This window comes from Pectinophora gossypiella, chromosome 18 (genome assembly GCF_024362695.1).
Source record: "Pectinophora gossypiella chromosome 18, ilPecGoss1.1, whole genome shotgun sequence".
NCBI lineage: Eukaryota > Metazoa > Arthropoda > Insecta > Lepidoptera > Gelechiidae > Pectinophora > Pectinophora gossypiella.
In genome coordinates, this window is record NC_065421.1 from 11,937,199 (window position 1) to 11,949,149 (window position 11,951).

Here is an 11,951-nt window from a genome sequence, read left to right on the forward strand (position 1 = left end):
TTCTTCCTAAAATTAAGAGCTGTCAATCATCCGTCCCTTTCCTTTTCGGCGTATAAGAAAATGACAGGTATAACTTAAAGTAAAATTAAGAGATGTCTGCAGGAATCGGGGCCATTAACAAGCTGATTTTATCCAAAAGTAAGATGATCCGTGCTTCGGAAGGCACGTTAAGTCGTTGGTCCCGGTTACTACTAAGTAAGTAAGTAGTCGTTACATGACCCATGTCAGGGGCGTTTGGAGGTTCGTACTCCACCTCACAACCCACACGATAGAAGAAGAACATTTTAAGAAATGTGTGTAATATTATTTATTTATTTGTACACAATAAAACAGACACAAGAAACATACAAAGAAAACAGATAGTAGAGGCAAGCTTATCTCTAAACAAAGAGATTTCTTCCAGCTGACCTACGTGACAAGAGAGACTTTCAACGTATTATGATTATTTACTCTCAAAATGTTTTTTAAGTATCTTTTGATTTTATTTTCTTTCCCTTTAATGAAATCGTTATAGGTTAATAATTATTTTTATCAATGGATCATTGCCTCTTATTTTGCCTCACTATTTTGTTTTCTATCGTCATTTGTTACCCAAGTTATAAGCAAAATATTCACAGCTGCCACCCTATTTCATGTTACTTTCTGTCATTTACTAAAGAGGGCGCTTTTCCAATGCGTTCAAGATATTTTTTTTGTAAATTTACGAATGCGTTCTTAAAACCTAAAATGTAAAATTTTTCTATATTTTAAAAATGAAGAAGACATTTTCAACTATTCGGTGAGATCAAATGCAAACAATTTAAAATATAAACCATCAGCATCGATGAAAATCAAACCGAACTTTTACATTCACGTTACCTATATGAAAAGATACAAAGAGTTGACGACCTTTTTCTTATGGTCAATCTTTTATTGCGCTTATTCCGCTCACCATCCATACTAAAAAAGGATTCGAAAATGAATTTCAAAAATCAAGTACATTTTATTAAATTAAATAAATCAATTTGTACTAGTTTAACACATTACTATAAATCAAAATGGAATGTAATGGCACAATATACTATTTATAAAGGTATATATTATTTATTACACATATAAAGTATAATAGTCAAGTACCCAAAACCTTGCGTAAATTCATTATTGCGACTAGAACAATATTACTTACTTATAGTACGTAAAGCTTATATCTAGGAATGTATATAAAGCAAATGTTGTATATAAAATTGTATAAGTCTTACATATAAGTTTCATTTTCACCAAGCCCACGCGTTGGAATAGAAATATAATATGAATCAATAGGAAAAAGTAAAGAATTTTAGCCATAAACTTATATCGAAAATGTTGGATAGATTATAGTATTTTGAAAATTTTCGGTGGTTAATTTCTAAGTGAAATACTTATGAATAGTTATTTCTAAAATCATGTGTGCCACTAACAAATTTGAAGTGAAGATACTTTGCTGTTTTCAAATTAGAAACCCAACAATAGACATTTTTGTAGATTTAAGTAACTATGTATTTTAGTATACAATTGTTGATCCCACTAATATTTAAGAGTATTTTTACAGCAGCTGTTAAGTGAAACTTTCAACCAGGACATCACACATATAGGGCACGATATTGTAGGACACAAAATTTTAGTAGCTAACATGAGAACAGAAAACCCTTTACTAGCCATAATAGACGGTGATACGGCTCACCACCTATTATGTCGGTCTAACAGAAAGCTCGGTGAGGTGTGGGTACTTAGTTCATCTTGCGATGGATGTACCTCTGACTACTCCAATTGGGATATAGTCGTGAGCTTATGTTATGTAGAAAACCAAGTAGTTAATGCCGTTTGCGGCAAATCTACAATAAGTCACGTCAAAAAAAAAGCTTAGGCAATAAATATCCACTTAGAAATTATCCACTTATATTTTTTTTATTATATCAGCTGAGGGAGCCAGCGCGTGGATGGAGGCAGTATTCACTTGGCGATCTCTGGAGGGCAGTCGGGCTGCGCAGAAGGGTGCGCGGCGCGGAACGCCGGGTGGTTCTCCAGCTCGCGGTCTATGCGCAGGATTATCGGAAACGGTCGTAGGTCTACGTGGAATCTGGGGAAGACAGTGTCTTTATTTTTATTGTTGTTTGTGATAAAAATATAAACAGGTTACATACTGAAGAGGTTTGTATGGTTACAATAAAAATACGGGATTCGCCGTACTTGAATTAATTTATTTGCGAAAGAGCACACATATAAATCAGTGTCGCAGAGACGAGTTTTTACGGCCGAGTTGCCATACATAAATAAATATAATTTCCAACACATACATCCTACTGCTACTACACAACCTGGGTGAAATTATATAAGACTTTTAGCAGTTTTCAAAGTAGCAAGCTAAAAATTGGTACATTAGCGGAAGGGGATACGTGTTTAACGCGAGCGAAGCCGCGGACTAAAGCTAGTTACTTTATACTTATGAACCATTGTAAAAGCTAGTGTAAAATCTAAGTGTCTGGGCAATTTAAATTAAAACTTCAGTTTGTGTTACTATGAGCAGATAAGCTATGGAGAACTTGGCGTGATGAGAAATATATCCATTGATATGTCCTCGGCAATTACCAGGGGAAGTACTTCAATAATTAGGTGATTCAGAAACTTTAATCGGTATCCATCTCCACCTGCTCAAGCCACTCAAACTCACCTCCTAGCATTGAAGACCTGGGGTACCAGACAACAGTCAGCAAGGGTGATCTCATCCCCCACACAGTACTTGCCAGCAGAGGCTGACAACAACTTCTCCACCGCTCTGAACCCTCTAGTGATCCAGTGCTGGGCCCATTCCTTCTTCTTCTCCTCACCGACATATATCAGGACTATTAGGTTCTGAAGAGGCTGGATGCCGGATGAGATTACCTGTAGAGTTGAGTTATAAAAATAAAATAAATACATACATCAAATCATGCCTGTATTTCTCATGCGGCGGGCAGACCACAAGTAATCAGAAGCAGCCACTCTTTATGCAAAATCCTAAGATGGTTATGTTCTGAACTAGCAAATTTAATTATACAGTGATATATACAAGTTGTTTACTTGTATGATATAATTGATGACTGATAGCAGACTGCTGTACAGCTGCACTCTCATCCTTGTGGTATATCAAACAATAATAGAGGTGAGATTAACAGATAACATTATCTATCACATAAGAAGACTTCTTGTCATATTTACATAAGATGATGTAAGTATGTAATAAACTTATTAAACAATGTTAACTTACCTCACATATCTCACGAACTTTGGCCCGTTTGTAGCAATCTTGAGGCAAAAGTGGCCTTTGGGGTCTAGTCTCTTCCAAATAATTCATGATGCTAAGAGATTCTATGAATGTGTGCCCATCTGTAAATTTACAAATAATTGTGTAACGAAACCTCTTTGCTAGGCAGCTTATGATGAAATTTAAATTAAAAAAGAGTTTATTTAAAATTAGAACAATTTCCATACCTATTACAAGTGAGGGCACCTGTTCCATCGGATTGACTTCCCGGTACTCATTACAGTGTTGTTCCCCTCCTCCTTTGATGAGGCTCACAGCCTTTATATCATATGGTATCTCTTTTAAGTTTAGCGCGATTCTCACGCGCCAGGAGCATGAGCTTCGCCAGTATGAATACAATACTGGCTGCAAATAAAAAAGGAATAAAAAAGGTTCATTTCAAGTAAGTAGTTCATATTTGGAGCATTATGTTTAAAATACTATTTTACGGTAATTCCAAGGAATTAATTTTATGCTATTAACTATCAAGGATAGGCATTTAAAATTCAAAACAATATAAAGCAGAATAACAAGATCTGAAAACTGGTAGAGAAACAGGTGAAGGATTTTTTTAACGTGTGAGTGTCGAAAATATTTAACATAATAATAATAAAGTTCTAGGTTTAGGTTTACCTTACTCTCAATAACTTCACTTTCTACAGACATTACTCAAAGTTTTTATAAAAAGGCAAACGAAAAAAAATATCAAGCAGCACAGAACAGATCTAACTTAAGCAGGATACAGGCACAAACTAAATGGAACTAGATTTGAAAACAAGTTTATAGAATAATCAGGTTTATCCACTATGCAAATCGCTAAATTAAATATAAAATTGATCGAAGCATAAGTAAACAGGCGTCGTCTCTCATACCTTAGCCATGGCTGGTTGGTTACCGTTGTATTTGGAATAGTAAATAATTTTGACGGCTTTTATTGACCTTTTAAATATAAAAACAAGTTTTCTTGTTGTGAAAAAGCTAAAACTAGAAATTAGATAGCGACGTCTTATCAGTAGATTTTTTATCTTTTTTTTTTTTTTTTTTTTGGAATTTTTGGCCTGGTTACATAGACCTTTAGGCCACGTCTTCATTTTGGAGCTGATTCCAGCAGACACATGAAAATATGCACTTATATTTTTTGAAATGTTTTCTTAATGTAATTATAAATGGGTTGGAAACACTTCACATTTTTTAATAAATCTTTAAGGCGGCGGGGGGTATTTGGTAATTTTTCACTTAATTCACTGGCAAGGATGAGTCTTTCTAACGGAAATTTATGACAGCTGAAAATCAAATGTTCAATATCACCAACAGTATTTTCACAGGCGGTGCACTTGTTATCCAGTATTATACCCAATCTATATAAATGTGCAGGAGTGGTGTGGTGGCCAAAACGAAGCCGGTTCATGGTCGTAATAAAATCTCGGCTAGCAACCTTCAAATTGTTATACCACGGTTGAGTTGGTAAAACTTCTTGTACGCTTCCGTACCATTTTCCTTTTTCTTGTTGGTCTTCTTTCCAAAAATCAATCCATATTTCTAACATATCCTTTTTAATTGATGCATAGAAATCAGTGAATGGAGTATTTCCAACAAATGAAACATCTAATAAATTAGTCCCCTCATATGCAGCTTTATCCGCAATTTCGTTTCCTGTTATTCCTCTATGGGAGGGTATCCACATAAAGGATATTTCAACTCCCTTGACAGCTTTAAATTCATATAAAATTTGAATTATCTTAAATAATAAATAGTTGGATTTGAAGTGGAAGTTTAAATTGTCTAGTGCCTGGAGAACACTTAATGAATCAGTGAGTATTAAAAAATACTTGTGACTATTAATTTTACAAATTTTTTTCAGCGCTTCTAAAACTGCATATGCCTCTGCAGTAAAAATACTGGCATTGGTGCTAAGAGCAAAACTTTGACAAAAATTTATTTGAGGATCATATACCGCACTACGGACATGGGCCTGACCTTTGCTGCCATCGGTAAACAATGTATAATATTGTTTATTTTGTTCAATAAATTGAAGAAATTCATGATTATTGTCCACCTTAGTTTTTATTACTGAAATTCCAAATAATAAACTATTGTAAGATAGGGAGTAACAAGGCCATGGAGAATATTTATATATACTTGAATATTTTATCTGTGTTTTAAGGAAAATTTGAGACATGCTTGGTGATTTACGACAGAGAAGGTCACTTCCAGTTATTGAGGGTGCAATTTGCTGACATGGATGAGGTAATATTCTTTTAATTATTTCTTTATTGTCAGAAGCTTGTAGCTTTATACAAAATCTTTCAGCAATTAATAGCCTTCTTATGGTGAGAGGCATTACACCCGTCTCAACCTCCATAGCACGAATGGGAGTTGAACACATAGCACCAGATATGATCCTCAAAGCCTTATTTTGTACAACATCTAATCTATTTACAAAGTGACTATCTAAATATGCTAAACAACTATAGTCAAAATGGCTTCTTACAATGGCTTTATACAGAATGGACAATATTTTTGGGTCAGCTCCCCAAGAAACTCCAGCTAAGCATCTCATAATATTTATACCTTTTGATGCTCTTTGTACAATATAATTAACATGCTGTTCAAATGATAACCTATTATCAATGATTATTCCTAAGAAAGTATGTCTATTTACTACTGGGATGACCTGATCATTAAAAAACACAGCTGTGCTTGGGAGATCTTTTGTAAAAATCATAACATTACTTTTGCTAGGGTTTATATTTAATTTGAGCCTGGTGCTATAATATACATGTAGGCTATTTAAAGCATTATTTACATTATTAATAGCAAAATCAATATCATTATTTACACTATATACAACTAGATCGTCAGCAAATTGTAAAATATTTACATCTTGTATATTTACATATTTACAAATTTCACATGTATATATATTATACAACAATGGGGATAAAGTTGCCCCTTGCATTGTGCCTTTAGAAGCAGTTTTGGGTCCATATAAAGTATTATTGTGTCGGACATATAAAGTCCTATCTACTAAAAATTTATAAATCCACTGACATAGTACCCCAGGTATATCTAGTTGAGACATAATCTTAACCAGAATACCAGGTTGCACATTATCAAATGCGCCTTGTACATCAAGAAAGGCACAAGCAACACTTAACTTATTTGTTTTTGCATTTTTCAGATCTGACACAAGCGAGACAAAGCTGTCTGCACAACTTCTTCCTCGCCTGAAGCCATATTGAATATTTGGTATAATACCCTTGGACTCAACATACCAATCAAGACGGATTTTAATCATATTCTCGAAAATTTTTCCTAAACAAGATGATAACGAAATTGGTCTATAGGAATTTGCATTGTCTGGTGGTTTATCTGTTTTAAGTACTGGCACAACACATTGTGTTTTCCATGACTGTGGTATTTCTAGTTGAAGCCAAAGAGCATTAAGTATATCAAGGAATAATATTTGTACAGATGGATCTAATTTTTTGATTAAAATATATGGAAAGTCATCTAATCCTGGAGATGTGTTCCTACGACTTTGTAAACTAACTTTGAATTCTTGAAAAGAAAATGGTTGGATTAAAAAATTAGTATTTACATTGTCATTATGAAGACTAAAGAAATTATTTAAATTATCAACTTGTTCACCTCTATCTGCAAGTTTATCTAAAAAAGGATTAACAAATTCATCACTATATGACCTATTTCCAACTTTAATGCCTTTAAATCTTTTGATATAATTCCAGATTTGACTAATAGGAGTAGTTCTGTTAAAACTATCACATAGAATTCTCCAACCGCTTTTCTTTTCCTCAGAAATAGTTCTCTTTTTAATTGCATCCAATCTTTTATACTTAATAAAATTTGCCATACTAGGATTATTTCTATAGAAATTCAAGGCTTTATAGGAGGCAATTACAGCCTCCTCACATCTTTTATTCCACCATGGAGCTGGCGGCTTACTTCTATACGCGTTAGTTTTAATAAATCTAGGAACACACTCCAACTTAAGGGCATTAAGCCGATCACAAAAACAGTTATATGATTCCATTGGATTAGAAACATTCACAGTTACATTGGAGAAGTAATTTAGAGACATTTGGCTATATAAACTCCAGTCTGTTTTATCATACAAAAACTTCTCAGTAGGAGGGTTTACCTGGTACCTGTCTATGGCTAATGTGATATTTGTAATAGTTGGAAAGTGATAACTACCCATATTATCATCATGCACCATCCACTCACACAGTGGTGTAATAGTTGGGCTAGCAAAGCTGACATCAATTGCAGATGGATTTCTATTAGGATAATTTATAGTTGTGAAATTACCATCATTTAATATGCATAGGTCTAAGTCGTCCATTAAGTCGTACAGTTGTTGTCCACGTCCTTTAATAGAAAGGCAACCAAAAGCTGTATGATGTGCATTAAAGTCACCAGCTATGAATATAGGCTTTGGGAGATCTCTAACTATATTACGAAGTTTACTTATTCTAATGTGACTAGTGGGAGGACAATAAACACACAGGATTGTAAGATCGCCATTCACTGTTGATAGTGATATAGCAATTGATTGTACATCTTCATAGAAGGTAGTTTGTAGGTTTTTATATTTAAGATAAGGTTTAATAAGTATTGCTACACCACCATGTTCATTCTGAGCATTTTTAAAATGAGTATTGTATCCAGAGACACGAAGAATATGATTATTATTGAGCCAGGTTTCATTCAGAAGGCAAATGTCAATATTTTGTTCTTGCAAGAACTTATTTAACAATGGTTTTTTATTGCGAACACTTTGGATATTATACTGAGCAATTCGTAACTGTGAATGTATATTGGGATCCATTATGAAAGATTTTGTAAAAGCATATCTTTAATTTTAGCATTTGTGATTGGCAGATTGCTAACATTGTTAGCCAACTCCACAAGTGTACGGACGATAGCCGACGTAAGGGCCTCGTTATTAAGTAACTGGGCCCTAACATCGATCGTCTCTTGCGGGGGTGGGGTATTTTTTTCTTTTTGTACATTTTCATTTTTATTTACAACATGTACAGGAGGGATATTTACATCTTTATTTACAATTTTGTGTACAGGTTTATTTACAGATTTATTTACAATTGCTTTATTCGCGTAAGAAATAGTTTTGGTTGTCTGAGGCAGGGGAGGGAATTCATTATCAGCATAGCTTAACTTTTTTGTATTTGTAATACTAGCATAAGTAATTTTATTTCGTTTTTCTTCAATTTTTTTCATTTTAATAGGACATGCTTTTGAAATAGCCAAATGAGGGCCACCACAGTTCGCGCAACATAAATCGTTTGGTGTATTACATTCTTTGTATATATGTTCACCGCCGCAGCAGCTGCAACGTTGCTTTCCATTACATATTTTTGCTGAATGATTAAATTTCATGCAACGATAGCATTGCTGCAACGGAGGAACATAATCAAAAACCCTGTAAGAGAATAAATCGTATTGCACTGTATCTGGTAATACATTCGACAAAAAAGTTAAGCTTACTGTTTGAAGGGGAATCTTTTGATTGCCAACCTTTTTTGTGAATCTACGTACTGCAATAATGTCAAAGTGGGATGAAAGTTTGTCATATAGTTCTTTGTTAGAAATATTAGTTGGGACAAAACGGATAATTCCAATCTTCTCAATATGAGCCGAAGGTATATACGCTGTCAGATTTTGTTTTTGTAAGAATCCTGTATTTGTTAAGAAATTGTTTGCCGTAATAAATTGTTTGAAAGTCACAGCAATCTTATTAGCATTCACTCTGTGGATTGCCACCACACCTTTTATTTCCGTCTGGAAAATATGGTTCAAATAGACTGGGCTTTTGTTGCCTAATCTTTCAGTCGAGGTTCCATTGATTCCTTGCACGTAGACCTTAAATTCATTGCCCAAAGAGTTTTCGGGGTATAATCTCTTATAGTTCGGTTTAAAGTATGGCGCGAAAGATGTGAAGTCACTCACCCCCGCCGCCGTGTCACTACACTCACCACTACCGCTATTGTCCAGCGTCCTTTTTCGCTTATACCCGGGGTTGGGGGCTTCGCCCCCACCCCCCTCATCACCGTCCATAATTACACTACTTAAAATACTATATTTGTACACTTTTTACAAATAATATTTTAAATTAAACTTCACAAGAAAAATTTAAGCTCCCGCTCAACTTAAGTTTTCCCGCCGAAAAACAAAGATTTTTTATCAATTAATTGTAATGTTCGGATATTCATACACATTAATCACTTATTTATATCAAACAAACAATAAATTGTGCTCAATTGTTAGTTAAATTAATCGTTTATCAGTAGCGAATTTTGTAAATAATTTACAGACATTTATTATACTCAGTCAACTGTTCATTTTATTTAATTACTGCCCGTTCATGTTTTAAAGCATATATGCTTGTATCCAATCGTTGTCTATGTCACTTTGACATGTGTTTACGGTTCGCACGTGTGCGAAAGAATTCGTCGCAATTTTATGAATTTAATTTTAGTTTAAATATAAGCATAGATTTTATTAAAAATGGGTAATAATAAAAAGAAGGGTCCTAAAGCCAATGTATTCAAAGTGGCTGGAGCTAAAAGTTTGAAGAAAACAAAAGCTAAAGCTGTTAATCTAGGTTTGAAGAACGTAAGTTTTATTTTACAACATTATATTTAATGTTATCTTTATTAATTATTTGGATGTGATATAGGTAAGGGTCAATCACTAACCCGTCAATCTGTTTTTCAGATTAAGCAAAAAGTTCAAGATATGGACAAGGAATTCGTTGAAATAAATAAAAATCCTAAGCCGAAGCCTAGCAAAGCACCGATTGTACCACCGCAAAAGAAATCTGATAAAAAAGTAACGAACGAAGAAGTGGCGAAAACTGTGGAGAATATAGTGAAAATGGACTTATAAGAGTAAATCATAGGTTTTTATTTAGGCTATATAATCTTTTGTATTTGAATAAAATTATAATTTTCTTGATGAAAAATAGTATCAGACATGTAAGTGATTATTTTTTAAATCAATTAGGTTTTCTGATACCTTTCTGCCTCTGAAAAAGGTTAAGAAAGTGTCAATGGTGTAACATGTTTACTCAGAAGGTGCCTATTCAGTCTTGCATAGTATCCTAGGTCAAAGATAAATCATGAAATTTTGATTACTAAATAAAGACAGATCTAAAACTGACTGAAAACATTTTTTTTTCTATTTAACTTATTTTTGAATTATAATCAACAAAAATGTTATAATCAGTCAGACATTTTATCACGTTTTTCTATGACGTCACAGTGTGCTTTTTCATTAAAAAAAAACTGATTTGACTAGTTGGAAATTAGCTTATTCATCATAATAGCAACCAAATGAAAAGTTAGTTTTTTTTAAATATTAATTACTGCTGACATAGAGTGGGATGAAATAAAGTACAAAGGTATGTTAATATGTCTTTTATTGTTAAAATTTAACAAAATATAACATTATGAAACACTTAATTACTAGAACATTTAAATTTTAGTTTTATAGTTTTTTGTTAACGGTGGTAGTGAGAATTCCTGCGTATTTTTCTTAAATGAAAAACTTTATTTTTGCCCATCTGCTTTCTTTACCGTGTAATTTGATTACGCGATGGAAAGTATAAGTTAAAGGCAGTATAAATATACAAGTTTACATCTACCTAGCTAACACATCATTCCTGTCTAACTATGTTTACTACACGAATGATGTTTAGCTTAGTTATAACATTGTTTGCAATGATATATGTAGAGAAGTAATAAAGACTAGTTTCAAAGAGAAAAGACATCTTTTTCATACTCTTTTTGTCGTAAAGTTTATTTTATTTATTTAGTAGTACTTGACAGGTACCCTTCTCTGACTGTATTCTGTCTTTTTCGTCATTAAATCACTGACTACTCTCTTACCGCTGCCCTCTCAAGTTCCATCAGAATTAACAAAGTTTCTCTACTTCAGATAGGCTGTAACTGAACAGCATAGTGAAGTAACTAAGTAAGGTATGCTTCGTAAATCTACATAAGACTGCCAAATTTATAAAGCTCTTTTAAAAAGTAGTCCAGTGCCCAACAACTAGATATTTAGAACAATAATCCATTTTACTTTCAGCTTGTAGCTTATATTAAACTACACATATTGTTAAAAGTATCCTCTCTTAATTGATTCTAATCTTCAAAACATTTCTACATGCATAATTGCCCTCCTAAACACCTCATAAAAGAAAAAATGCATAGTAGGTAACTAGAAAAATATGATGTAGATCTTCCACACTCCATAATATAAAGTTTTTATTCTTCGTCTGTGACGTCAGGCTCTGCTTGTTCGTCTTCGCTAGCCTCTGCGGCTTCGGGTTCTGCAGCGGGTTCAGGGTTAACCTCAGGAGATTCGGGTTCTTCAACCACGGGTTCGGGTTCCTCTGCTTCTGGTTCTGCCTCAGCGGGGGCTTCTGGCGTTTCGCTGTGAAAAGACACACTTGAGGTTAGAGAACAGAAGACACTTCTAAAGCCCACCAAAAGACTATATCAGGCCTTTTGTCGTAAACGAAGAAAGAAGAATTCGCCGAAACGAAGAAATTCCTCAAGCACAGATTTGGTTTCTTCTCCTTCTTTACTTAAGAGCCAAGCGCGTATCG

The 11,951-nt window shown here is 33.8% G+C and overlaps 3 protein-coding genes and 1 long non-coding RNA gene across 9 annotated transcripts in view; 2 read left to right on the top strand and 2 right to left on the bottom strand.

Moving 5' to 3' along the window:
* Positions 1–958: 958 nt before the first annotated feature.
* LOC126374883 (probable maleylacetoacetate isomerase 2) lies at positions 959–4,318 on the bottom strand. Of its 2 annotated transcripts, none has more exons than XM_050021653.1 (5): positions 4,171–4,318; positions 3,487–3,664; positions 3,263–3,381; positions 2,687–2,898; positions 959–2,095 (listed from the first exon to the last, which is right to left on the bottom strand). In XM_050021653.1, exons 1-5 carry the CDS (start codon positions 4,177–4,179, stop codon positions 1,969–1,971), a joined length of 645 nt encoding a protein of 214 aa, XP_049877610.1. In that variant the 5' UTR covers positions 4,180–4,318; the 3' UTR covers positions 959–1,968. The 2 variants fall into 2 exon arrangements, with proteins under 2 accessions (XP_049877610.1, XP_049877609.1); XM_050021652.1 differs by lacking the exon at positions 4,171–4,318 and adding an exon at positions 3,932–4,062.
* A 265-nt stretch (positions 4,319–4,583) lies between these two features.
* Positions 4,584–6,634, top strand: LOC126374904 (uncharacterized). Of its 4 annotated transcripts, none has more exons than XR_007567508.1 (4): positions 4,584–4,758; positions 5,160–5,289; positions 5,463–5,545; positions 6,480–6,634. It is a non-coding gene; the product is annotated as an uncharacterized LOC126374904 (long non-coding RNA). The 4 variants fall into 4 exon arrangements; XR_007567507.1 differs by having other exon boundaries at positions 4,585–4,774; XR_007567506.1 differs by having other exon boundaries at positions 4,586–4,762.
* Positions 6,635–9,538: 2,904 nt separating this feature from the next.
* Positions 9,539–10,314, top strand: LOC126374895 (uncharacterized). Its single transcript, XM_050021671.1, has 2 exons — positions 9,539–9,955; positions 10,058–10,314. Exons 1-2 carry the CDS (start codon positions 9,848–9,850, stop codon positions 10,226–10,228), a joined length of 279 nt encoding a protein of 92 aa, XP_049877628.1. The 5' UTR covers positions 9,539–9,847; the 3' UTR covers positions 10,229–10,314.
* Positions 10,315–10,743: 429 nt separating this feature from the next.
* Positions 10,744–11,951, bottom strand: part of LOC126374861 (uncharacterized protein CG45076-like) — a 42,345-nt gene continuing 41,137 nt past the window's right edge. For both annotated transcript variants that reach the window (XM_050021622.1, XM_050021621.1), the window contains one exon: positions 10,744–11,776. In XM_050021622.1, the coding sequence (XP_049877579.1) occupies positions 11,608–11,776 (169 nt within the window). In that variant the 3' untranslated portion in view covers positions 10,744–11,607. The remainder of the gene's footprint in view (positions 11,777–11,951) is intronic.

What these genes read in the sequence shown, in the direction of transcription:
- LOC126374883 (XM_050021652.1), bottom strand. Translation starts at nt 3,964, where the DNA reads ATGTCTGTAGAAAGTGAAGTTATTGAGAGTAAG. An exon ending in AAGTTCGTGAGATATGTGAG is followed by an intron (nt 2,899 to 3,262) that starts GTAAGTTAACAT and finishes TCAACTCTACAG; the next exon opens with GTAATCTCATCCGGCATCCA. An exon ending in CAGGTCTTCAATGCTAGGAG is followed by an intron (nt 2,096 to 2,686) that starts GTGAGTTTGAGT and finishes TGTCTTCCCCAG; the next exon opens with ATTCCACGTAGACCTACGAC.
- LOC126374895 (XM_050021671.1), top strand. Translation starts at nt 9,848, where the DNA reads ATGGGTAATAATAAAAAGAAGGGTCCTAAAGCCAATGTATTCAAAGTG. An exon ending in TTAATCTAGGTTTGAAGAAC is followed by an intron (nt 9,956 to 10,057) that starts GTAAGTTTTATT and finishes TCTGTTTTTCAG; the next exon opens with ATTAAGCAAAAAGTTCAAGA.